This window comes from Halichoerus grypus, chromosome 6 (assembly GCF_964656455.1).
Source record: "Halichoerus grypus chromosome 6, mHalGry1.hap1.1, whole genome shotgun sequence".
In the NCBI taxonomy this organism is placed as follows: Eukaryota; Metazoa; Chordata; class Mammalia; order Carnivora; family Phocidae; genus Halichoerus; species Halichoerus grypus.
The window spans coordinates 175,513,542-175,539,997 of NC_135717.1; the positions used below are offsets into that span (position 1 = coordinate 175,513,542).

The 26,456-nt window shown below is 49.2% G+C and overlaps 2 protein-coding genes across 2 annotated transcripts; both read right to left on the minus strand.

Annotated features, from left to right (window-relative positions):
• Positions 1 to 133: 133 nt before the first annotated feature.
• Positions 134 to 8,127, minus strand: LOC118523335 (polycystin family receptor for egg jelly-like). Its single transcript, XM_078076752.1, has 2 exons — positions 7,797 to 8,127; positions 134 to 7,694 (listed from the first exon to the last, which is right to left on the minus strand). Exons 1-2 carry the CDS (start codon positions 7,927 to 7,929, stop codon positions 1,066 to 1,068), a joined length of 6,762 nt encoding a protein of 2,253 aa, XP_077932878.1. The 5' UTR covers positions 7,930 to 8,127; the 3' UTR covers positions 134 to 1,065.
• An 8,920-nt stretch (positions 8,128 to 17,047) lies between these two features.
• On the minus strand, positions 17,048 to 25,034 carry LOC118523334 (polycystin family receptor for egg jelly-like). The gene is made up of 2 exons (XM_078076753.1): positions 24,710 to 25,034; positions 17,048 to 24,607 (listed from the first exon to the last, which is right to left on the minus strand). The coding sequence occupies exons 1-2, from the start codon at positions 24,840 to 24,842 to the stop codon at positions 17,970 to 17,972; spliced, it is 6,771 nt and encodes a 2,256-aa protein (XP_077932879.1). The 5' UTR covers positions 24,843 to 25,034; the 3' UTR covers positions 17,048 to 17,969.
• Between the last annotated feature and the right edge of the window lie 1,422 nt (positions 25,035 to 26,456).

Sequence of the window (26,456 nt, forward strand, 5' to 3'; positions counted from 1 at the left end):
AGTGAGTAGCAACGCCTTGGGACAAAGTTGTCACCCACCTGCTTGCGGTGTCCCCCTTCACTGGCTCTCGATGTGGAGGGCAGGAGCCCTAGTATATACGCTCCTCACGCAGAAATCACGGCAAGTCTCAGAGGAGAAATCTCACATTTAATTCTGATAAAGCTTAAACTGGCATCTACATAAATGAACATGCTTCTGAGCAGAACTATAAGAGTTACGAGCCCATATTGCTCTTTAACAATAAACCACATTTTCTTTATTATTCCGAAATAATCCACCATGCTCTGAATAACCCAAAGCCCAAGTCCTGGATGGATATATTGTTATAGTCGATATATAGAACATTTACTATCTTTCAGTGTGAACCCACTCCCGACCCCCCAACGCAAACATACACATACACACACACGCCTTTTTGTTGTTGAACAAAATTCATGTCTAATGGCCGGAAAATGCTATTAAATTTCACATCTTTAACTGGCAGTAGCCCAAAGGAGTTGATGGGAAGCTCAGACTTCTGACCCTCAGGTCCCATCCCTGAATTCAAAAGCAGGAGGACAGACCCCAAACTCACCACAAGGTCCCTCCAGTCCTGGCTCAGCTGGGTTGTGGGGCCTGGGGCTGATGGGGGGGGCGCTGGGGGTGTGCCCCAGCCCTGGTCTGCAAAGGGAACTCCCAGAGAGACTGAGGGAGCCACAAGCTCTTGGCTCCCAGCCCCAGGGACACAGTCACAGCAGGAGAATGCTCTGCCCTGGAGAGGTGGAGTGGGGGCCCTTTAGCTCTCTCTCCCCCAAATCTGGGTCTCTAATACTCTAAACGGCTGTGCGCTCCAAAGACACTAAGTTCCCCTCTAGAGGGAAATCAGCCCTGGGTTCCCATGCTGCAGACCTGCCCTATACCCCAACACTCAAGACTAGAGGCCAAAGGTGGAGATACTTCCGAATGTGGGGTGTGCATTTTCCAGGACATGGGTAGAGAGCACTACTGAGCCATTGAACATTCCTTATACCCACAGAATGAGCATCTGGGGGAACTCTTGCCTATGGTTCTTGACCCTGTCACTGATCACACAACAAGATAAACCATTTTCTTCCCGTTGATGTTTCTGGTCTTCAGCCCCAGATACCGGCGGCTGTTCTTCTCCGGCTGCCCATACAGCATGTTGACAAAGAACTCTGGTTCATCTTTGTCCCTGGGTTGGAAGGTCAGAAACCTGAACATAGCTCTTAGCCTGCGACACAGATAGGTCATTGCTTCCGCTTCGTCTGATGGTTCCTCATACACGGGCTGCTTCATTTCCTCATAGGCAGACAAAATCACTGCCTGAAATAAGTTGATCAATATGCAGATCATCACCAGCATGAACGATGAGAGGAATAGGACCCCCAGAACCCTGTTATTGGAGAACTCGGTGTCCTGAAACGCTGAGACGCAATAGGAGAATATCGTCTGCGTGGCATGGATCAGGTTACTATAGTTCCACTCGTGTTGACCGAACACCAGGTAGCCGAAGGCCATGTACACAAAGAAGTACACGGACACCACCAGCGCCATGTGGCAGATGCCGGGAAGGGCCGCCTGAATGGCCCTCTGAGCCAGGCGCACATCATAAAAGAATCTGGAATACCTGAGGGTCTTCAAGATGGTCAGAAATAACAGGAAACCCAAAATGATCCTCATGACGTGATCTACTTGAGAAACTGCGTGAAAGGGAATGAAATCTGCAGGGTTCGACAAGTAAAACCGAATTATGCCCGTGGCCAAGAAGTGCTTCCTGAAGAAGAGCACAATCAGCACGGTAAATATGCATTTTAAAGCAAAGTTGAGCAGGTTATACACACTTCTCACGTAGGAGGCCCTTTCTTGCATGATGATATAGCCCTCATCGACCATGTAGGCTAAAAAAAAAATGAGAATGGCCACATACAAGTAGATTTCTGCTGAAGTTTCCCTGTCGAAATCAGCAACCGCGAAGGAGTGCACGGATATACTCGTGTTCACAACTCCTAACTGAGACGCCTCGAAAATGACAGAAACGCTACAGAACAGACTGACGTCTGGATTGAAGGTGGTCAGCTCCAGAATCACGGCCCACGTCTTCTCGTCAAGCCAGCCGCCGCTCTGGAGTTCCCTGAGCCTCACGGTGGAATTAAACTGCTGCTGTTCTGGGAAAAAATAGAATGCATAGCCTCCTGACCCGTAGGTGTGTAAGAGTCCGTGGGAGAAATAGCCCCATGTCTTCTCCGGAGGCTTGTAAGTAAACCCGTTGGTATGCTTGTCCTCGGACCTCTTTGCAACTTTGGTCCACAGGCTAGAGTAGTTTCTCGTGTCTTCCGGGTCGGTGCCATAGTTGGGATGACAATGGACTTCTCCTTCCATGCTGGTTTGCGCAAAGTTGTTGGCAGGCAGGCAGAGTTTATCGCCAGGTTTTGCCCTCACCTGCCTCAGCAGGGGAAGACCCAGGATTTTAGAGGAGCTGTCGGGAAGAAACGTTGGATTCGGGTCATTGTGGAGCAGAGGCACCAGCACGCTGTCCAGCCACCTGTAGATGTCCACCAGCTTGGTCACCGAGCCGAGATCCACAGAGAACTGACTGCGAATCACCTGATTATAGTAAAAGCTGTCCGTGTGGCGCAGGAGGGCGACGAGGCTCAACAGGAGCGCTAGAAAGATGAAGTGAGTCAGAATGTAACACAGGAACAGGAAAGCCCTTCTCTTGATGGTCTTCTTTCTTTTGAATATTAGGATTTCATCTTCGGTGAGGGGCTGGTACATCCTCGATCTTCGGAGCTGCACGATCTGCTCATGTCGCTTTTGCATTTCTCCTGGGCTCAACGTGCTGTGCAGCTCGATCTCGGTATAGCAGTACCTGCCTGCCCATGAAAGGTTTTTACAATATTTGGGCCTACTTGTTCTGAGGCCTGACAGGAGTATAATTTTAGATGGCTGCACCAGAAAAATGGACAGACAGAATGAACAAAACGATGCAAAGAGCCATTCTAGTGACTTTTCATAACCATAGGTCAGCCCGTAAAATACAATGAAGAATGAAGATATACTGGATGTAACAAAAACCAAGAACCACGCTATATAAACACAACACGAAGGTATAGCGATCCTGCTCTTCTCCTTGAGTTCTACGGGACCCACTTGGGAAGGCGGCTCTCCAGAAGCAACATCTTTATTGTTATTTGTGTTTGCGTTACTGGCATTTATATTTTTTCCCTGAGTGCGTAAGACCTTCTCTCCTTTCTTCCCCATAGGCTGTGCCATGTAGGGTACCTCGGCAGAAGCCTTGTGAAGTCTAGTGCTTTTTGCAGATGGGAGCTTCGAAGCCTTCTTGGTGGGAGCATGCACAGTTTCACGAGCATGCCACTTTTCAAGATATTCCTCCCAGTGTCCACTCTCTGGCACCAAGGAACGCTTCCGGGGAGATACCTTTTCTAGAGTCACACGAGGCTCCCTCTGGGAGTAGGTGAACAGAAAAGCGATCAATAAATGCACAGGGATCGTAATTAAGACACTTTCCAGTCCTATCATCATTGACCTGATGTACCTCCCCTCTTCTGACTCTGTTTCTTCTGGTCTGTCGAGATTAAAGAACATAATATTACACAAAAGGGAGGCCATCAGCATTGCCAAACAGCAGGACAGTCTCTGAAGCCTATTGAAGGGCCTAGCAATGACACCGGAGAAAATAGAGAACCACATGTGATTTCTCCCCAGCTTGTAAGTTGAATCTATCAGGAAAAAGTCCATTCTGTTTATAGGCTTCTCTGGGTCGGTAACGTGAAATGTTCTGTCCAAAGACGTGTCAACAGAAAGCCATTCCCGGCATAAAAACAGCCAGATGCGTCTGCTGAACAGATTTTCCACTTTGATTCTGCTTAAGTACCAACTGGGGGCTTTGCCCTCATTGTTGTGCCACACACGAACGGAATGGATGTCCCCCAAGTCACTTTTCGTCGTTAGGAGAAAAGTGTTGATGCCTCCGCGGTAGAGCGTTTTAAAATAAGGATGGCTCAGACAATGCACATCGCTGGCGCCTTCTGTTCCCATAAGTTGGATGAAGACATCGGCCCTGGTCCCAGCCCCACAACGGCTTCCTGTAAAAATAGTGACGAGGTAACACACCTTATCATAAGGATCGTTATCAAGTAGAATTATCACATGTTGCCGAAGAAACTGATCCATTTCATCTCTCAGCAAGGCCCAGAAAGCTAGGATTATGTACATGAGCATGATGAAAAGTACAGTGAAGAGCGTCACAGGGTTTTGGGTAACGTTCTTGATGACCTCCAACTGTAGATCTACAGGATTAGGGACCACAATCACCTTGGCCGTCAAAAAATGGGTTTGCAGGTGGGTGCTGGCTTGTTCTATTAGGTCCAGCTGCCGCCGGGCCCTCCTTGTGGTTTGGCAGACACAGTGCACCCGTAGCCAGGTGGTCTTCTCTCCGAGAACACAGGTATCTTCTCTCCAATCGCTCTGGACCCCATACATGTCTAGGCAGTGAGCGCTGAAAAGAGCGATTCTCACCAGCTTTTCACTGGCTTTCATGACAAAACGAGGTGCCTGCAGAACGATGGTCAAGGTGCACTCAGACGAGCCAGTTCGCTGAGCTATGACTTGCAGCAGGGATGCTGGAAGGCAAAGCACGCGGGCCTCCCTAACCGTACAGGCTGAGTCGAACAGGTCACTCTGGTTGGCCATGGGAGGGATGTCATGGGGCGCGAGGAAGGTGGCGACCAGAGCAGTGGGGGTAATTTCACTGCCGGCGTACACGAAAACCGTGAACAACACGGTCACTTCGGTCACAATGTGGACCAGCAACTCCTTCACTACACTGCTGTCCACCTCAAACCTAAACTGCCCTGTCGTCCTTCTCAAGGACTCCTCAGCTCCCTCAGGCTCATTCTCGGGTCCCACTGTGAGATTAAAAGCTGCAAAGCTCAAGTTTTTTCTGGCGATGTGCACTTCGGCCACATCAGGCATGATCTCGAGCACATCGCCGTTAGGTGTGGTTCCTGTCATTCTGAATCCAACCACCTCTGCAGAACAGCTTTCCTGATCATTCATCCAAGGAAAGGGATCATCTGCAAATTCACAAAACATGGTGGAAATCGGGGCATTTGCGGGCAAACTAGGAATACTGCTCACGTTTAGCGTCGGACGAAAATAATTTCGACTGCTTTTCTCGTTGCTGAAGACGTCAGTAACGTCCCACTTTTCGGTCTTCCTGACGTACATGTTAAAGCTGGAGGATGTCATTGCAGTGGTCTCATTCCCTGGCACTTTACCGTCCAATATTGTGTCTGCTAGTAATTCCAACTCGTAGAAAGGCTCGTCAACCACTTCATAGCTAACGGTCAGTTTAAAGATATTAGACAAAGTTGTTAATATCCCAGTGCTCACGATTTCTATTTGTTCAGAGTAAAAGTGTGGATCTTTCTGTCGAGACTGTTGCAGGGCTCGATTTGCTTGCCAGATCCTCACTGTGGCGAGTTTCTGAGCCACTCGAGTGAATCCAGAGGTCGTCTGGGTTAATTTAGTAACACTCATGACTACCTGGCTGATTTCCACCAAAGTGCTATTGGGAAGAACGAAAGTCTGGTTGACAAGGTATTCCCGGAGTCTGGTTTTGTCAGCTTGCAAAGTTAATTCAGGTTTCATGTTATTCAAAACAGAAGCTGCTATATATATTAAATAACCTGCAGGCAGAAATTCCTGGTTGTCAAGCAAAGTAGAGAGCGATGAATTCGGTCCCATGGTGAAATTGAATAAGCGATCAAGCACATCCTTCCCTGAGATTTTGTCCGTTGGAGCATGTACGGTCGCAAACAAAGTCACCTGAGAAAAAGCTCCTAGAGAGTCATATACCTGAACGTGGATCTTCATGGCATAACGATTGGCCAACACACCAACAGGGAGAAAGGAAGGGGGCGATGTGGACTCACTCCCCAAATACAGGATGGCCCCCAAGGTGTTCTCTATTACAGAACTGATCTGACCAAAACCATACAAATCAGAGACTACCATTTTGTATGTAAGAGGGATGTTCTTATCCTTAAAATTATCACACCGGATGACAAACCTGGTAAAAAATGCAACTCCTTTATCTGGTTTAATGCTGCACTCTCCGATTTGAGGGACATGGTTAATAATAAAGGGGTGCCTCAAGTCCAAGGTCTCCCCACTCCAAGTTGCTAGATGCACAGACATCCAAAACTTAGCTTCAGGAAAATCCTTAAAAGCAAAAGCTTTTAGAGACAAATAAGCACCATTCCTCCCTGTTGTGGTGTGTTTCACCCAATCAAATGTTATCTCATCACCTGAAGATGACAGAATCGACCATTTATAGACATCCTGGCTTGTTGAACAACTTGTGCAATTTAGAAACAAAGAAAATCTGTCTGAAATCACCGAAACGGCATCACAATTTTCAATACACGAAATGTTTGCTGCAGGGGCTGATCCTTTGAGCACGTGTACCGTTTTATCAATATATGCTGTCCTACCACCCTTCCGGATCACCATTCTGAAAAAGTACACACCTCCACCTTTAAGGGTTCCTGGTGAAAGTGTTAGGACAGGGCCAGAGGCCCATTTCCAGTTCAGATCACTTTGCTTCGGGTGACAGACGCTGTTGCTCATCACTGTAATTTTAGCTCCCTGGTAGTTTTTTGGATCTGTGGTACAGTACCAGGAGAAAAGGAGTGCCTCTGAAGGGTTGTCTGAATCTGGATCGGAGGAATTCGTTCCATCCAGAACCAGCCTATCCGTGAAACTAATTGTTATATTGGGACCCCCAGGAATAACTGCCTTTAGGTCACTTCTAAGGATGATGACATAGATGAAATCTGAGCCTCTTGCCTTAAGTGTCCTTTTTTTTCCTCTGAAGATGCTGACTGTGAATCTAAACACATACACCCCCCAAGATAAAGAATTTGGGGGGATATACAGAAATGCTGGAGTTTTCCCTAACCGGACGTTTGGTCTATCCAAAGGTGCATTCCAGTCCGGCACATCATTTACGGAGGGCACGGAAAAGACTTGCCACTGCGGAACAACTAAGGATGCGTTCTCGCAATTGAACGCAAAGCTTGCGTTGAAGGTATCCTCCATCTTCCTGGTCAACACCACGGGAACACCATCTTTGTTCCTTTGGATCTTTACCATGTTGATGACACAGGGCACATCTTCGGATACCTGGCAGGACACCGAAGACTCGATGGCTTGAGGACCGTCCGAGTTGACAGCTTCCAAAACAACAGGCGTGGGCCCGTCCGTGGGACACTCGGTTTGGGCCACGAAGCCCGCGTAGGGGCGAGCGCCGTCGGCGGGCAGGTCGGAGGCGGCGCGGCGGGGGCGCCGCAGGGTGGCCGGCGGGACCCGCACGAGCCGGAAGGTCCACTCCGGGCGCCCGAGCGCGCGGTGCAGCGGGGTGCGCCACCGCAGGGACAGGCGGCCGTGGCGCGCGGACAGCCGCAGGTCCACGAGCGCGGGCGCGGCGGCCAGGCGGGCGCGCAGCACGACGCGCAGCAGGACGCAGACGGGGCGCGCGGGCCCGCGGGGCAGGCAGAGGCGGCCGCCGCCGCGCACGACCAGGCCGCCGCCAGGGGCCGCGCGGGGCCGCAGGTGGAGGCGGGCGCTGCCGGCCGGCTCGCCGACGCCCGGGGCGCCCCTCCAGCCGCGCAGCGCGGCCGCGTCTTCCTGCGCCGGGTCCCCGGGCCGGGCGGCAGGCGGGGGGCGGCGGGCCGAGGCGGGATCCGGGCGGCGGGGACCGGACGCGGGCGCGCCGGGCGCCCAGGAGACGAGGACGGCAGCCCGGGCCCTGCGAGGAGCCGGGGGCTGCGGGAGGAGGCCGCGATCCAGGCCCAGGCCCAGGCCCAGGCCCAGCAGGAGGAGGAGCGGGGCTCCGGGCCGCATGGCGCCGCCTGCCCGGGAAGCTGGGAGCTGCCGCCGCGGGTGCGGGGTCCGGCCAACCGCCGCGGGGGGCGCGGGCCGCGGGGTCACGACCCTGATGCGGCGAACGCGGTGGGCTTCCGGGGTCCCCCGCCCCTGCCACGCCCTTGTCGGCCTCCCACCAGGACTGCTCCTGGAATTAAGGCGGCCCAGGTTCCCGGCAGCCTGCAAAGGGCCCTTAGCTGGAATCCCCCTCCCCTGGGCGAAAACCAGGGGGCTGCGAGCTCGCTGAGAGCCCAGGGCGGTCTGCCTCCGGGTTTCTTTCTTTGCTTTGCTTCTCCTACTTCCTTAGGTTGAAACCCCGAGTCCTTGCTTTTAGATCTTTCTTCGTCTCTCACGGAAGCATTTAATGCCGTGAACGTCCCACCCAACACTGCTTAACTGCCTCCTGCATTTTTGTGGTGGTTTTGTTATCATGCAATTGAAAATATTTCTACTTACCCCTGTTTGCGTTTTGACCCATCAACTGAAATGCGTTGTTTAATTTCCAGGTATTTGGAGTTTGTGTGAAATCTTACGGGTATATTGATTTCTAACTTAAGTCTGTCGTGGTCAGAGAATACATTCGATAGGATTTTGAACCCTTTACATGGATTGAGACTTGTTTGAAAGCTCACACAGTAGTGTGGTCTGCCTTGATGTACCGTCTCCGTGCACTTGAAGACTACGTGTATTCTGCCGTTGTTGGGTGGGTCGTCCTACAAGTGTGGAGTCCATCAGGATAGTTGGTACCCACCCGTCCCTTCTTCTATGTCTTTTCTGGATTTTTCTCTAGTTTTCCTGTCTCTGCTGAGAGAGGCTGTTAATGTCTCCTGTGGTGACTGGGAAATTGTCTCTTTTCCCCTTTAATTCTGTCCATTTTAGCGTCATGTATTTTGAGGCTCTATTAGATGGATACACATTTGTGGTTATGTCCACGTGAATTGGTCCTTTTCTCATGATGAAATGTCTCTGTTTATCTCTAGTAATGATCTTTGTTGTGAAGTCTATTTTACCTGATATTCAAATGCTGGATGATATGTTGATTGTATGTCAATAAAACTGGAAAATAAAATAGCCATACTAGCCTTCTTATGCTTACTGTCTCTATGGCATCTCTTTTTTCTTCATGCACTTCTTTTCAACTTACTTATGTCTTTCTATTTAAAGTGGTCTTCTGTAGACAACATTTAATAGGATTTTATTTTCTTATCCACTCTCTCTCTCCTTCTCTCTGAGTGCCCCACACACCAAGGATAGGCCGTGTAAGGACAGAAGAAGGCAGCCATCTGCAAACAAGGGAGATGGCCCTTACCAAGAACCGGATCATGCTGGCACCCGGGCCCTGGACTTTGGGCTCCAGAGCTGTGAGAAATAAATGCTTGCTGGTCAAACACCACCCCCGCTCCACCCGGGTCTATGGTATTTTGTTTTAGCAGTCTGAGCTGACCAAGACAACAAGAAATGTCAGGGCTGAAAACTCAGATTGGGGTCATCGGAGGCATGTAGGGAGGAGGCACAGATGGAGAAGGAGACAGACTCCGGTCCCCTCCAGTATTTGGAGGTGAGGCGGACAAAGAGATGGAGAAGTGGTGGCAGGAGGGAAACCAGGAGGGTGTGCTGTCCTGGAAGCCAGGGGAAGAGGGGATTCAAGAATGGAGCAGCGTGGCCTGCTGGGTCAGAGCAGCTCAAGATGAGGAGGAAGCTGGAGCGCCCTGGTCCTAGCTTGCTGACTCCCTTCCCCCCCACCCCCGCCCCGACCCTTTTGGGACATGAATCCTTTGGGCCTGGGCCAGTGACAGAGGCAGGAGTGGCTGTGTCCAACCTAGGCAACAGACAAGATGGGTTCCAAAGGAGCCCTGTCTTTCCCCGAGGCCTTTATTAAGCGCTGTGCACTCCGGACATGTCGCTGTGCTGCTCGCAACGTGGCCTGCGACGCCCTTTGGGGCCTGAGCCCCACCGTCCTGTCCCTCCCTGGCCTGCCCTGCTCCAGCTTCCAGAGAGCCCTCTGGCCCGCGGGCTGGCCGGGTCCCCCGTCTCAGACCTGCTCTTCCCTCGTGCCTCCCCACCCTGCCCCTCTCCAGGCCCCTCTGCACCTACCTAATCCAAGCACTGTGCTGCCCCTGAAGCCAGCAGGCCTGGGGGCTGGGCCTTTTTCCTTTGGGGAATTGAGAAAGAAGGAATATACAAGGCATGTTAGTAATCCTGGCAATAACCACTACTCCTGGGACTGGACTCCGGGGAGTTGAGCAAGCGCTCCGATTTTCTTACTAGCAGATAGGACCTCTGGGTGCTTCCAGCAATAGCAGCCTTTGGATCAATGCCAAGGTTATATACTGTTTTGACTTTTTTTTCTGGGTCTGGCCAAGGATGGGTCATTTGGATGAAGCATTTCATATATGACCTATAACCACTCTGATATATGACCTTGTCTCATGAATACTGTAAAAGCTGTTCAACAGGATAGACAAGTTTAGGAGATGGACTACAAGAGCTAAGGGAAATATTCAAAGAGCAATCATGGTCTTGGACAGAAAATAAAGTTAATTTTGAATTTGAGCTGTCTGCAGCTTTTTTTTTTTTTAAGATATTATTTATTTATTTGACAGAGACACAGTGAGAGAGGGAGCACAAGCAGGAGGAGTGGGAGAGGGAGAAGCAGGCTTCCTGCTGAGCAGGGAGCCTGATGTGGGGCTCGATCCCAGTAGCCTGCGATCATGACCTGAGCTGAAGGCAGGCACTTAATGACTGAGCCACCCAGGCGCCCCCAGCTTTTAATATAAGAAAAAAATCCAGGGGCACCTGGGTGGCTCAGTCGTTAAGCGTCTGCCTTCGGCTCAGGTCATGATCCCAGAGTCCTGGGATCGATCCCTGCATCAGGCTCTCTGCTCCGTGGGAAGCCTGCTTCTTCCTCTCACTCTCCCCCTGCTTGTGTTCCCTCTCTTGCTGTGTCTATCTCTGTCATATAAATAAATTTAAAAATCTTAAAAAAAAAAAAGAAACAATCCAAAGGATTAACAATATCTCAAAATATTTTTAAAAATGGTTTCCCAAAGAAACCACATATTTACAGATAAAAAGAGAGGGGTGCATGGGTGGCTCAATTCGTTAATCGTCTGCCTTCTGCTCAGGTCATGATCCTGGGGCCCTGGGATTGAGTCCCTCATCAGGCTCCTTGCTCAGTGGGGAGTCTCCTTCTCCCTCTGCCTGCCGTTACTCCTCTTTGTGCGCTCTCTTTCTGTCTGAGAAATAAATAAATAAAATCCTTAAAAATAAATAAATAAAAGTGAAAAAGAGTGAAACTAGGTATAAAATAATCCCTATATCAAGACAATGAAGCCACACAATGGAAGAAGAAATTTGCAAAAGATACATTTGCCAAAGTGTTGTTTTCCAAAATGTACAAATAACTCTTACAACTCAAGGAAAGCTGCCAACCTGATTAAAAAATGGGCCAAAGACCTGAACAGACATCTTAGCAATGAAAATACACAGATGGCAAATAAGCATATGAAAAAGATGTCCCACATCCTATGTCATCACGGAAATGCGGATTAAAATAATGAACTACCACTCCATACCTATTAGAAAGGCCAAAATCCAAATGCTGCCAACAGCAAATGATGACAAGGATGTGGAGCAACAGGAACTCTCCTTCTTGGCTGGTGGGAATACAAAATGGAACAAGCGTTTTGGGACATGGTTTGGCATTTGTTCCAAAACTAAACCTACTCTCACCATACAGTACAACAATTGAACCCCTTGGTATTCACCCAAAGGTGATAAAACTTATGTCCACACAAAAACCTTCATGTGGTTGTTCATTGCAACTTTTTTTTAAAAAGATTTATTTATTTGAGAGCGCGCGCACACACACACACACACACACACACACACACACACACACACACGTGGGGGAGGGGCAGAGGGAGCGAAAGAAGCAGACTCCTGTTGAGCAGGGAGCCAGATGCGGGGCTCGATCCCAGGACCCTGAGATCATGACCTGAGCCAAAGGCAGATGCTTAAGCAACTGAACCACCCAGGTGCCCTATTATTGCAGCTTTATTCATAATTGCCAAAACTGGGAAGCAACTAAGATGGCCTTCAGTAGGTAAATGGAGAAGTAAACTGTGATCCATCCAGACAATGGAATCTTACTGGGGACTAAAAAGAGGGGAGCTACTAAGCCATGAAAGGACATGAAGGAAACTTAAATGCATACTACTAAGTGAAAGAAGCCAGTCTGAAAAGCTTACATATTATACGATTCCCACTATATGACATTTTGGGAAAGGCAAACCTATGGAGACAGTAAAAAAATCAATGTTTGCCACATGGTAGAGGGGAGGGAGGGATGAATAGGTGGGACAATGAGGACTTTCAGGGTGGTGAAACTACTCTGTATTGCACTATAATGGTAGATACGTATCAGTATGCATTTGTCCAAATTAATAGAATGTAGGACACCAAGAGTGAGCCCTAAAGTCAACTCTGGATTTTGGGTGACCATGTAGATTCACCAGTTGTAATAAATGAGCTACCTGCAGGAAGGCTGATGATCAGGGAGAGGGCTGTGCATGTATGGGGGCCAGGAGTCAATGGAAAAATCTCTGTAGCTTCTGCCCAGGTTGGTTGTGAACCTAGACCTGATTTAAAAAAAATATTTTTTTTTTAAACATGAAAATGACATTCATATTCAATGTAGGGAAATTAGACCTAGGGAACAGAAACATTTGCTGCAGTCTGAATGAGAAGATTCATGTACAAATAATCCTGGAACTCATTTCTATAGAGACTATTTTCTGGCCACTTTACATCAAGGTAGAATCTCTACTGAAGAGGCATTTGAGCAATGTGAGCGGCCTACTGCAGTTGCCACTTTTCTTTTTAAGATCCCAGCACTGAAAAATGTGAAAATAGAAAATCATAAACACCTTGGGGACCGAGGTAAATTGTAAGGAACAGTAGTGGTAGTGAAACGAGGACAATATTTATATCATGGAATGAAAATATTGTGTAATGTTTTCTGCAATAATAGAAGTTGTTCATATGCACTCTTTGCAATGTTCAAACACGACATCGACACTCGTGGTTCATTTCTGGATCTAAAGCTTTACGCATTTTATTGACAATTCGAGTTGCTACTCCCTCCGCAGAGTGAATTTTCTCCCAACTGAAAGAATCAGAAATGATTGACACACTCTGATGACTCGGGGAAAGTTGTCTAGCGCAGCACTATCGTCCATAGAACATAATTATGTGAAAATCTTTATTATTATCAACCTAATGATTTTTCTGAAATGAGGCAAGAGAACATAGTTTTATGGAATACATACATAAAACTTTACGGGTTGATTAGGCATGTCTTTTTGCTCATCCAAGCACCGGTGGTCCATCAACAGAACACGCAGAGGTACACAGTAATAATTCAGTTATCTTTGGTACTTTGCCAATTTGCAGTTATATAAAAACCATTGCTTTACATATTATATTTTTGTCATTACGAAGGTGTATTTGTCAAGGTAGGTGGATAGAACATATTTTATGTAATACTTTGTAAGCTTGTTTTATAATCTTTAAAGATTTAGACATATAGAGATTTATAGTATCTCCTGGTGCCACCTCCCCCCATGTTAGGAGTTGCTCGCTGGGGAAGATCATCACCCATATGTTGTGGCTCTCCTTATAAACTGCTCTATAAATGTGGTCTTAAAAGAATACCTTATAACCTTTTAAAAATCACAATCCTGACCCAATAATGCACATCGTGTATCTCAGTGAAGACTGAGAGAGGAAGTCTGAAAATGGAAAAAGAAAGAATTGAATGCAGATTAGAATTTAAAGCAAAGCAGCAACAAAAGGGTGGTGCCGTGGAAGACTCGTTCCTCACACACCTCATTCCACACTTAAGAATAACCCTATTTCTCCCTTTCTCCATTTCTGCCAGCAAAATTAAGGTCAAAAAGCTTATATTTTGCTTTTAGTTTTAATAAAATTTCAGAGGCAGCCCTGAGTTTTTAAAGTAAACTTTGAAAAGTATAACATACATACAGAAAAGTTCATACTTCCTAAGTGTACGGCAAGATGCATCTCCGCAAAGTAAGAACAAGAACGTAACCGGTGAAGACCTCCATGATGCATGGACACACATCACACCGGAGCTTCCTTCTGGCTCAAGGGCAAGTTTGGCTCTCCACGGACCGGTGAAAGGAGGTTGCCTTTAGAGACCTGTTCTTGTTGCCCATGGACAAAATGTCTTTAGTGTTGTAGAGTTTTTAAGTAAATACACATACAGAACAGTATGTAACAGTAAAATATACATACAGAAGCAGGCCTCAAAAATGCAAGTTTTCATACTTAACAAAAGAGTCTGCTGTAGACGAAGCTCCCCTGTAGCTAAAGATGGAGAGATCTTTCTGCATATAGGACTTGTTGAACTCCTGAGCTAATAAGGGGCTAAACGGAGAAAAACTGAGAACAAATTCCAAGAATGTTCATTTTGGTTTCCTGTTCAGTACACGCTTGGGAGGGTATTCAGAACTGTCACCAACTTATTCGGGAGCATAACTACACTATTCCTGGAACTAGGATGAGGACAAAGGGATCTTTGGAAACGGCTTTAAAATGGTTGAGTTGTGGGGCGTCTGGGTGGCTCAGTCGGTTAAGTGTCTCTCTTTTTTTTTTTTTAAGTTTTTTTATTTATTTGACAGAGAGACACAGTGAGAGAGGGAACACAAGCAGGCGGAGTGGGAGGGGGGGAGTGGGAGAGGGAGAAGCAGGCTTCCCGCCGAGCAGGGAGCCCGATGCGGGGCTCGATCCCAGGACCCTGGGATCATGACCTGAGCCGAAGGCAGACGCTTAACGATTGGGCCACCCAGGCGCCCCTAAGTATCTGACTCTTGATGTCAGCTCAGGTCATGGTCTCGGGGTCCTGAGATCAAGCCCCACATTTGGGCTCCGCACACAGTGCAGTCGGCTTGTCCCTTTCCCCATGTTTGCTCTCGCTCTCTCTCAAGTACATAAAATCTTTAAAAAATAAATAAATAAAATTGCTGAGTTGTGGTTTTGCTGCCTGAATTGCACTGGGTCCTCAAATAAACCGACGTGGATGTAGATTTTTCTTTCCTCCTGTGTGAGGAAGCAGCCACACCCCAACAGAATAGGAGGAAAAAATCTAGAACTATTTCAAGTTTTATGTTTTTGTGTATAAAGGTAAAGTGATAATATAAAATGGCCATCAAAATCCCTGAATTTTTGTCTCCCTGAGAATATTGTAACTGGCATTTCTACATTTCTGAACTAGATAATACTTATCATTGCTCTGTTGGATTAGAAGGCTGCTGGCACTCTCTTCTTTCCCAGGATGCGTGGAAAAGTTCTGTGACTGCCATTGGGACTGCCATTCTCATTCTAACCAGAAGTTGAAAGCCTTGTCTTCTTCACAGGACCTGGAGCTGCCTCCTTGGTCCCCACTCAGACGGCTTCCATGTTGGTACCAGGAGGGGCATGGTCCCGTTTCTGGGCCCAAGGCCTCTCCAGCTGGGCCTGCACCCTCGGGCCCTGTGACTCACTCCCAAAGCACAGCTCCGGATCATGGGGGACAGTCACCCCCACGCATTCTTCCTGGGAAGGGAGGCCGACTAGCGTACCCTGAGCCTGGACAGGAGCTGAGGCTTCGGCTGAAACCTGGTTTGGTGTGTGAGAGCACCCACCCCCAGAGCGTGAAGCTCTGCCTCACCTGTGTGGGGCTTCCGAGCTCTAAGGGGTGGATTGCTCAGCCTTCCTGGGGCTGGGGCTTACACTCTCACCCTGGGATTCCACAGGCAAGTGCATCTAGCTGACCACACCACAACCAGCCTCTATACCTAAAGAGTAATTATTTGGGGGGCCCTGGGGGGCTCAGTTGTTAAGCGTCTGCCTTCAGCTCAGGTCATGATCCCAGGGTCCTGGGATCGAGCCCCACATCGGGCTCCCTGCTCAGCGGGGATCCTGCTTTTCCCTCTCCCCCTGCCGTTCCCACTGCTTGTGCTCTCTTGCTTCCTCTACCTCTGTCAAATAAATAAAATCTTTAAAAAAAAAAGAGAGAGAGAAATTATTTAGCCCCCATGAATAATTTTTCTCAACCTGTTCAGAAGTCAGGTGGTAAAGAGGCACCTTGGGGGGCGCCTGGGTGGCTCAGTCGTTAAGCGTCTGCCTTCGGCTCAGGTCATGATCCCAGGGTCCTGGGATCGAGCCCCGCGTCTGGTTCCCTGCTCGGCAGGAAGCCTGCTTCTACCTCTCCCACTCCCCCCTGCTTGCATTCCTGCTCTCGCTGTCTCTGTCAAAAAAATAAATAAAATCTTTAAAAAAAAAAAAAAAAAGAGGCACCTGGGTGGCTCAGTCGTTGAGCGTCTGCCTTCGGCTCAGGTCATGATCCCGGGGTCCTGGGATTGAGTCCCCTGTCAGGTTCCTTGCCCAGTGGGGAGCCTGCTTCTCCCTCTCCCTCTGCCTGCTCTTTCCCCTGCTTGTACATTCTCAGTCAAAAATAAATAAAAATCTTAAAAAAAAGAAGTCAGGCAGTAAAGAGAGGTGACGTATATGAACGTGCCCTACAATTGAGGCCAGTGGGCCAGTGTGGACGTGGTGACTCACATGACGTCTCCACCAGGGGACTTAGAAAATCCACATCTGGGCACCTGGGTGGCTCAGCGGGTTAGTACCTGCCTTTGGCTCAGGTCATGTTCCCGGGGTCCTGGAATCAAATCCCATGTTGGGCTCCCTGCTCAGAAGGGACTCTGCCTCTCCCTCTGCCCCTCCTTTCTCTCTCTTTCCGTCTCTATCTCTTTTTCAAATAAATAAATTAAATTTTAAAAAACAAAAAAGAAAATCCGAATCAACCTTCAGACACTATTCTGCGAGCGGCATGGAACACCCGTGTGTGTGCGTGTAAGCCATTTCAGCACAGCCAGAACCACAGGGGCAGCGAGTGAGTAGCAAGGCCTTGGGACAAAGTCGTCACCCACCTGCTTGCGGTGTCCCCCTTCACTGGCTCTCGATGTGGAGGGCAGGAGCCCTAGTATATACGCTCCTCACGCAGAAATCACGGCAAGTCTCAGAGGAGAAATCTCACATTTAATTCTGATAAAGCTTAAACTGGCATCTACATAAATGAACATGCTTCTGAGCAGAACTATAAGAGTTACGAGCCCATATTGCTCTTTAACAATAAACCACATTTTCTTTATTATTCCGAAATAATCCACCATGCTCTGAATAACCCAAAGCCCAAGTCCTGGATGGATATATTGTTATAGTCGATATATAGAACATTTACTATCTTTCAGTGTGAACCCACTCCCCACCCCCCACCACAAACATACACATACACACACCTTTTTGTTGTTGAACAAAATTCATGTCTAATGGCTGGAAAATGCTATTAAATTTCACATCTTTAACTGGCAGTAGCCCAAAGGAGTTGATGGGAAGCTCAGACTTCTGACCCTCAGGTCCCATCCCTGAATTCAAAAGCAGGAGGACAGACCCCAAACTCACCACAAGGTCCCTCCAGTCCTGGCTCAGCTGGATTGTGGGGCCTGGGGCTGATGGGGGGGGCGCTGGGGGTGTGCCCCAGCCCTGGTCTGCAAAGGGAACTCCCAGAGAGACTGAGGGAGCCACAAGCTCTTGGCTCCCAGCCCCAGGGACACAGTCACAGCAGGAGAATGCTCTGCCCTGGAGAGGTGGAGTGGGGGCCCTTTAGCTCTCTCTCCCCCAAATCTGGGTCTCTAATACTCTAAACTGCTGTGCGCTCCAAAGACACTAAGTTCCCCTCTAGAGGGAAATCAGCCCTGGGTTCCCATGCTGCAGACCTGCCCTATACCCCAACACTCAAGACTAGAGGCCAAAGGTGGAGATACTTCCGAATGTGGGGTGTGCATTTTCCAGAACATGGGTAGAGAGCACTACTGAGCCATTGAACATTCCTTATACCCACAGAATGAGCATCTGGGGGGACTCTTGCCTATGGTTCTTGACCCTGTCACTGATCACACAACAAGATAAACCATTTTCTTCCCATTGATGTTTCTGGTCTTCAGCCCCAGATACCGGCGGCTGTTCTTCTCCGGCTGCCCATACAGCATGTTGACAAAGAACTCTGGTTCATCTTTGTCCCTGGGTTGGAAGGTCAGAAACCTGAACATAGCTCTTAGCCTGCGACACAGATAGGTCATTGCTTCCGCTTCGTCTGATGGTTCCTCATACACGGGCTGCTTCATTTCCTCATAGGCAGACAAAATCACTGCCTGAAATAAGTTGATCAATATGCAGATCATCACCAGCATGAACGATGAGAGGAATAGGACCCCCAGAACCCTGTTGTTGGAGAACTCGGTGTCCTGAAACGCTGAGACGCAATAGGAGAATATCGTCTGCGTGGCATGGATCAGGTTACTATAGTTCCACTCGTGTTGACCGAACACCAGGTAGCCGAAGGCCATGTACACAAAGAAGTACACGGACACCACCAGCGCCATGTGGCAGATGCCGGGAAGGGCCGCCTGAATGGCCCTCTGAGCCAGGCGCACATCATAAAAGAATCTGGAATACCTGAGGGTCTTCAAGATGGTCAGAAATAACAGGAAACCCAAAATGATCCTCATGACGTGATCTACTTGAGAAACTGCGTGAAAGGGAATGAAATCTGCAGGGTTCGACAAGTAAAACCGAATTATGCCCGTGGCCAAGAAGTGCTTCCTGAAGAAGAGCACAATCAGCACGGTAAATATGCATTTTAAAGCAAAGTTGAGCAGGTTATACACACTTCTCACGTAGGAGGCCCTTTCTTGCATGATGATATAGCCCTCATCGACCATGCAGGCTAAAAAAAAAATGAGAATGGCCACATACAAGTAGATTTCTGCTGAAGTTTCCCTGTCGAAATCAGCAACCGCGAAGGAGTGCACGGATATACTCGTGTTCACAACTCCTAACTGAGACGCCTCGAAAATGACAGAAACGCTACAGAACAGACTGACGTCTGGATTGAAGGTGGTCAGCTCCAGAATCACAGCCCACGTCTTCTCGTCAAGCCAGCCGCCGCTCTGGAGTTCCCTGAGCCTCACGGTGGAATTAAACTGCTGCTGTTCTGGGAAAAAATAGAATGCATAGCCTCCTGACCCGTAGGTGTGTAAGAGTCCGTGGGAGAAATAGCCCCATGTCTTCTCCGGAGGCTTGTAAGTAAACCCGTTGGTATGCTTGTCCTCGGACCTCTTTGCAACTTTGGTCCACAGGCTAGAGTAGTTTCTCGTGTCTTCCGGGTCGGTGCCATAGTTGGGATGACAATGGACTTCTCCTTCCATGCTGGTTTGCGCAAAGTTGTTGGCAGGCAGGCAGAGTTTATCGCCAGGTTTTGCCCTCACCTGCCTCAGCAGGGGAAGACCCAGGATTTTAGAGGAGCTGTCGGGAAGAAACGTTGGATTCGGGTCATTGTGGAGCAGAGGCACCAGCACGCTGTCCAGCCACCTGTAGATGTCCACCAGCTTGGTCACCGAGCCGAGATCCACAGAGAACTGACTGCGAATCACCTGATTATAGTAAAAGCTGTCCGTGTGGCGCAGGAGGGCGACGAGGCTCAACAGGAGCGCTAGAAAGATGAAGTGAGTCAGAATGTAACACAGGAACAGGAAAGCCCTTCTCTTGATGGTCTTCTTTCTTTTGAATATTAGGATTTCATCTTCGGTGAGGGGCTGGTACATCCTCGATCTTCGGAGCTGCACGATCTGCTCATGTCGCTTTTGCATTTCTCCTGGGCTCAACGTGCTGTGCAGCTCGATCTCAGTATACGGGTACCCGCTTGCCCATGGAAGGTTTTTACAATACTTGGGCCTACTTGTTCTGAAGCATGACAACAGTATAATTTGACATGTCTGCACCAGAAAAATGGACAGACAGAATGAACAAAACGATGCAAAGAGCCATTCCATTGACTTTTCATAGCCATAGGTCAGCCCGTAAAATACGATGAAGAACGAAGATATACTGGACGTGGCGAAAACCAAGAACCACGCTATATAAACACAACACGAAGGTATAGCGATCCTGCTCTTCTCCTTGAGTTCTACGGGACCCACTGGGGAAGGGGGCTCTCTAGAAGTAACTTCTTTATTGTTATTTGTGTTTGCGTTACTGGCATTTATATTTTTTCCCTGGGTGTGTGAGATCTTGCTCTCTCCTTTCTTACGCTGGTGCCGAGTCGCAGAGGGCAACTTGGCAGTCTTCTGAAGTTTAGGACTTTTCCCAGATGGGAGCTTCGAAGGCTCCTTGGTGGGTGCATGCACAGTTTCATGAGCATGCCACTTTTTCAGAAATTCCTCCCAGTATATATTTTCTAGCTCCAAGGAATCCTTTCGGGGAGATACCTTTTCTAGAGTCACACGAGGTTCCTTCTGGGAGTAGGTGAACAGGAAAATGATCAGTAGTTGCAGAGGGAGTGTAATTAAGACACTTTCCAGTCCTATCATCATTAACCTGATGGACCTCCCCTCTTCTGACTCTGTTTCTTCTGGTCTGTCGAGATTAAAGAACATAATATTACACAAAAGGGAGGCCATCAGCATTGCCAAACAGCAGGACAGTCTCTGAAGCCTATTGAAGGGCCTATCAATGACACTGGAGAAAATAGAGAACCACGTGTGATCTCTCCCCATCTTGTAAGTCGATTCTATCAGGAAAAAGTCCTTTTTGTTTATAGGCTTCTCTGGGTCGGTAACGTGAAATGTTCTGTCCAAAGAGGTGTCAATAGAAAGCCATTCCCGGCATAAAAACAGCCAGATGCGTCTGCTGAACAGATTTTCCACTTTGATTCTGCTTAAATACCAACTGGGGGCTTTGCCCTCATTGTTGTGCCACACACGAACGGAATGGATGTCCCCCAAGTCACTTTTCGTCGTTAGGAGAAAAGTGTTGATGCCTCCGCGGTAGAGGGTTTTAAAATAAGGATGGCTCAGACAATGCACATCGCTGGCGCCTTCTGTTCCCATAAGTTGGATGAAGACATCGGCCCTGGTCCCAGCCCCACAACGGCTTCCTGTAAAAATAGTGACGAGGTAACACACCTTATCATAAGGATCGTTATCAAGTAGAATTATCACACGTAGCCGAAGAAACTGATCCATTTCATCTCTCAGCAAGGCCCAGAAAGCTAGGATTATGTACATGAGCATGATGAAAAGTACAGTGAAGAGCGTCACAGGGTTTTGGGTAACGTTCTTGATGACCTCCAACTGTAGATCTACAGGATTAGGGACCACAATCACCTTGGCCGTCAAAAAATGGGTTTGCAGGTGGGTGCTGGCTTGTTCTATTAGGTCCAGCTGCCGCCGGGCCCTCCTTGTGGTTTGGCAGACACAGTGCACCCGTAGCCAGGTGGTCTTCTCTCCGAGAACACAGGTATCTTCTCTCCAATCGCTCTGGACCCCATACATGTCTAGGCAGTGAGCGCTGAAAAGAGCGATTCTCACCAGCTTTTCACTGGCTTTCATGACAAAACGAGGTGCCTGCAGAACGATGGTCAAGGTGCACTCAGACGAGCCAGTTCGCTGAGCTACGACTTGCAGCAGGGATGCTGGAAGGCAAAGCACGCGGGCCTCCCTAACCGTACAGGCTGAGTCGAACAGGTCACTCTGGTTGGCCATGGGAGGGATGTCATGGGGCGCGAGGAAGGTGGCGACCAGAGCAGTGGGGGTAATTTCACTGCCGGCGTACACGAAAACCGTGAACAACACGGTCACTTCGGTCACAATGTGGACCAGCAACTCCTTCACTACACTGCTGTCCACCTCAAACCTAAACTGCCCTGTCGTCCTTCTCAAGGACTCCTCAGCTCCCTCAGGCTCATTCTCGGGTCCCACTGTGAGATTAAAAGCTGCAAAGCTCAAGTTTTTTCTGGCGATGTGCACTTCGGCCACATCAGGCATGATCTCGAGCACATCGCCGTTAGGTGTGGTTCCTGTCATTCTGAATCCAACCACCTCTGCAGAACAGCTTTCCTGATCATTCATCCAAGGAAAGGGATCATCTGCAAATTCACAAAACATGGTGGAAATCGGGGCATTTGCGGGCAAACTAGGAATACTGCTCACGTTTAGCGTCGGACGAAAATAATTTCGACTGCTTTTCTCGTTGCTGAAGACGTCAGTAACGTCCCACTTTTCGGTCTTCCTGACGTACATGTTAAAGCTGGAGGATGTCATTGCAGTGGTCTCATTCCCTGGCACTTTACCGTCCAATATTGTGTCTGCTAGTAATTCCAACTCGTAGAAAGGCTCGTCAACCACTTCATAGCTAACGGTCAGTTTAAAGATATTAGACAAAGTTGTTAATATCCCAGTGCTCACGATTTCTATTTGTTCAGAGTAAAAGTGTGGATCTTTCTGTCGAGACTGTTGCAGGGCTCGATTTGCTTGCCAGATCCTCACTGTGGCGAGTTTCTGAGCCACTCGAGTGAATCCAGAGGTCGTCTGGGTTAATTTAGTAACACTCATGACTACCTGGCTGATTTCCACCAAAGTGCTATTGGGAAGAACGAAAGTCTGGTTGACAAGGTATTCCCGGAGTCTGGTTTTGTCAGCTTGCAAAGTTAATTCAGGTTTCATGTTATTCAAAACAGAAGCTGCTATATATATTAAATAACCTGCAGGCAGAAATTCCTGGTTGTCAAGCAAAGTAGAGAGCGATGAATTCGGTCCCATGGTGAAATTGAATAAGCGATCAAGCACATCCTTCCCTGAGATTTTGTCCGTTGGAGCATGTACGGTCGCATACAAAGTCACCTGAGAAAAAGCTCCTAGAGAGTCATATACCTGAACGTGGATCTTCATGGCATAACGATTGGCCAACACACCAACAGGGAGAAAGGAAGGGGGCGATGTGGACTCACTCCCCAAATACAGGATGGCCCCCAAGGTGTTCTCTATTACAGAACTGATCTGACCAAAACCATACAAATCAGAGACTACCATTTTGTATGTAAGAGGGATGTTCTTATCCTTAAAATTATCACACCGGATGACAAACCTGGTAAAAAATGCAACTCCTTTATCTGGTTTAATGCTGCACTCTCCGATTTGAGGGACATGGTTAATAATAAAGGGGTGCCTCAAGTCCAAGGTCTCCCCACTCCAAGTTGCTAGATGCACAGACATCCAAAACTTAGCTTCAGGAAAATCCTTAAAAGCAAAAGCTTTTAGAGACAAATAAGCACCATTCCTCCCTGTTGTGGTGTGTTTCACCCAATCAAATGTTATCTCATCACCTGAAGATGACAGAATCGACCATTTATAGACATCCTGGCTTGTTGAACAATTTGTGCAATTTAGAAACAAAGAAAATCTGTCTGAAATCACCGAAACGGCATCACAATTTTCAATACACGAAATGTTTGCTGCAGGGGCTGATCCTTTGAGCACGTGTACCGTTTTATCAATATATGCTGTCCTACCACCCTTCCGGATCACCATTCTGAAAAAGTACACACCTCCACCTTTAAGGGTTCCTGGTGAAAGTGTTAGGACAGGGCCAGAGGCCCATTTCCAGTTCAGATCACTTTGCTTCGGGTGACAGACGCTGTTGCTCATCACTGTAATTTTAGCTCCCTGGTAGTTTTTTGGATCTGTGGTACAGTACCAGGAGAAAAGGAGTGCCTCTGAAGGGTTGTCTGAATCTGGATCGGAGGAATTCGTTCCATCCAGAACCAGCCTATCCGTGAAACTAATTGTTACATTGGGACCCCCAGGAATAACTGCCTTTAGGTCACTTCTAACAACGGTGACATAGATGAAATCTGACTTTGAGGCCTGAGGCCAATTCCGTTTCGTGTAGATGCTGATTGTGAATCTAAACACATACACCCCCCAAGATAAAGATTTTGGGGGGATATGTAAAATAGTTGGAATATGCCCTGGTTTGATGGTTGGTACATCCAAAGGTCTATACCAGTTCGGCAAATCATTTACGGAGGGCACGGAAAAGACTTGCCACTGCGGAACAATTAACGTGGAGTGCGGACATTTGTACTTAAATGTTGCATTGAAGGTATCCTCCATCTTCCTGGTCAACACCACGGGAACACCATCTTTGTTCCTTTGGATCTTTACCATGGTCACCTCACAGGTCGCATCTTCGGATACCTGGCAGGACACCGAAGACTCGATGGCTTGAGGACCGTCCGAGTTGACAGCTTCCAAAACAACAGGCGTGGGCCCGTCCGTGGGACACTCGGTTTGGGCCACGAAGCCCGCGTAGGGGCGAGCGCCGTCGGCGGGCAGGTCGGAGGCGGCGCGGCGGGGGCGCCGCAGGGTGGCCGGCGGGACCCGCACGAGCCGGAAGGTCCACTCCGGGCGCCCGAGCGCGCGGTGCAGCGGGGTGCGCCACCGCAGGGACAGGCGGCCGTGGCGCGCGGACAGCCGCAGGTCCACGAGCGCGGGCGCGGCGGCCAGGCGGGCGCGCAGCACGACGCGCAGCACGACGCGCAGCAGGACGCAGACGGGGCGCGCGGGCCCGCGGGGCAGGCAGAGGCGGCCGCCGCCGCGCACGACCAGGCCGCCGCCAGGGGCCGCGCGGGGCCGCAGGTGGAGGCGGGCGCTGCCGGCCGGCTCGCCGACGCCCGGGGCGCCCCTCCAGCCGCGCAGCGCGGCCGCGTCTTCCTGCGCCGGGTCCCCGGGCCGGGCGGCAGGCGGGGGGCGGCGGGCCGAGGCGGGATCCGGGCGGCGGGGTCCGGACGCGGGCGCGCCGGGCGCCCAGGAGACGAGGACGGCAGCCCGGGCCCTGCGAGGAGCCGGGGGCTGCGGGAGGAGGCCGCGATCCAGGCCCAGGCCCAGGCCCAGGCCCAGCAGGAGGAGGAGCGGGGCTCCGGGCCGCATGGCGCCGCCTGCCCGGGAAGCTGGGAGCTGCCGCCGCGGGTGCGGGGTCCGGCCAACCGCCGCGGGGGGCGCGGGCCGCGGGGTCACGACCCTGATGCGGCGAACGCGGTGGGCTTCCGGGGTCCCCCGCCCCTGCCACGCCCTTGTCGGCCTCCCACCAGGACTGCTCCTGGAATTAAGGCGGCCCAGGTTCCCGACAGCCTGCAAAGGGCCCTTAGCTGGAATCCCCCTCCCCTGGGCGAAAACCAGGGGGCTGCGAGCTCGCTGAGAGCCCAGGGCGGTCTGCCTCCGGGTTTCTTTCTTTGCTTTGCTTCTCCTACTTCCTTAGGTTGAAACCCCGAGTCCTTGCTTTTAGATCTTTCTTCGTCTCTCACGGAAGCATTTAATGCCGTGAACGTCCCACCCAACACTGCTTAACTGCCTCCTGCATTTTTGTGGTGGTTTTGTTATCATGCAATTGAAAATATTTCTACTTACCCCTGTTTGGGTTTTGACCCATCAACTGAAATGCGTTGTTTAATTTCCAGGTATTTGGAGTTTGTGTGAAATCTTACGGGTATATTGATTTCTAACTTAAGTCTGTCGTGGTCAGAGAATACATTCGATAGGATTTTGAACCCTTTACATGGATTGAGACTTGTTTGAAAGCTCACACAGTAGTGTGGTCTGCCTTGATGTACTGTCTCCGTGCACTTGAAGACTACGTGTATTCTGCCGTTGTTGGGTGGGTCGTCCTACAAGTGTGGAGTCCATCAGGATAGTTGGTACCCACCCGTCCCTTCTTCTATGTCTTTTCTGGATTTTTCTCTAGTTTTCCTGTCTCTGCTGAGAGAGGCTGTTAATGTCTCCTGTGGTGACTGGGAAATTGTCTCTTTTCCCCTTTAATTCTGTCCATTTTAGCGTCATGTATTTTGAGGCTCTATTAGATGGATACACATTTGTGGTTATGTCCACGTGAATTGGTCCTTTTCTCATGATGAAATGTCTCTGTTTATCTCTAGTAATGATCTTTGTTGTGAAGTCTATTTTACCTGATATTCAAATGCTGGATGATATGTTGATTGTATGTCAATAAAACTGGAAAATAAAATAGCCATACTAGCCTTCTTATGCTTACTGTCTCTATGGCATCTCTTTTTTCTTCATGCACTTCTTTTCAACTTACTTATGTCTTTATATTTAAAGTGGTCTTTTGTAGGCAACATTTAATAGGATTTTATTTTCTTATCCACTCTCTCTCTCCTTCTCTCTGAGTGCCCCACACACCAAGGATAGGCCGTGTAAGGACAGAAGAAGGCAGCCATCTGCAAACAAGGGAGATGGCCCTTACCAAGAACCGGATCATGCTGGCACCCGGACCCTGGACTTTGGGCTCCAGAGCTGTGAGAAATAAATGCTTGCTGGTCAAACACCACCCCCGCTCCACCCGGGTCTATGGTATTTTGTTTTAGCAGTCTGAGCTGACCAAGACAACAAGAAATGTCAGGGCTGAAAACTCAGATTGGGGTCATCGGAGGCATGTAGGGAGGAGGCACAGATGGAGAAGGAGACAGACTCCAGTCCCCTCCAGTATTTAGAGGTGAGGCGGACAAAGAGAGGGAGAAGTGGTGGTGG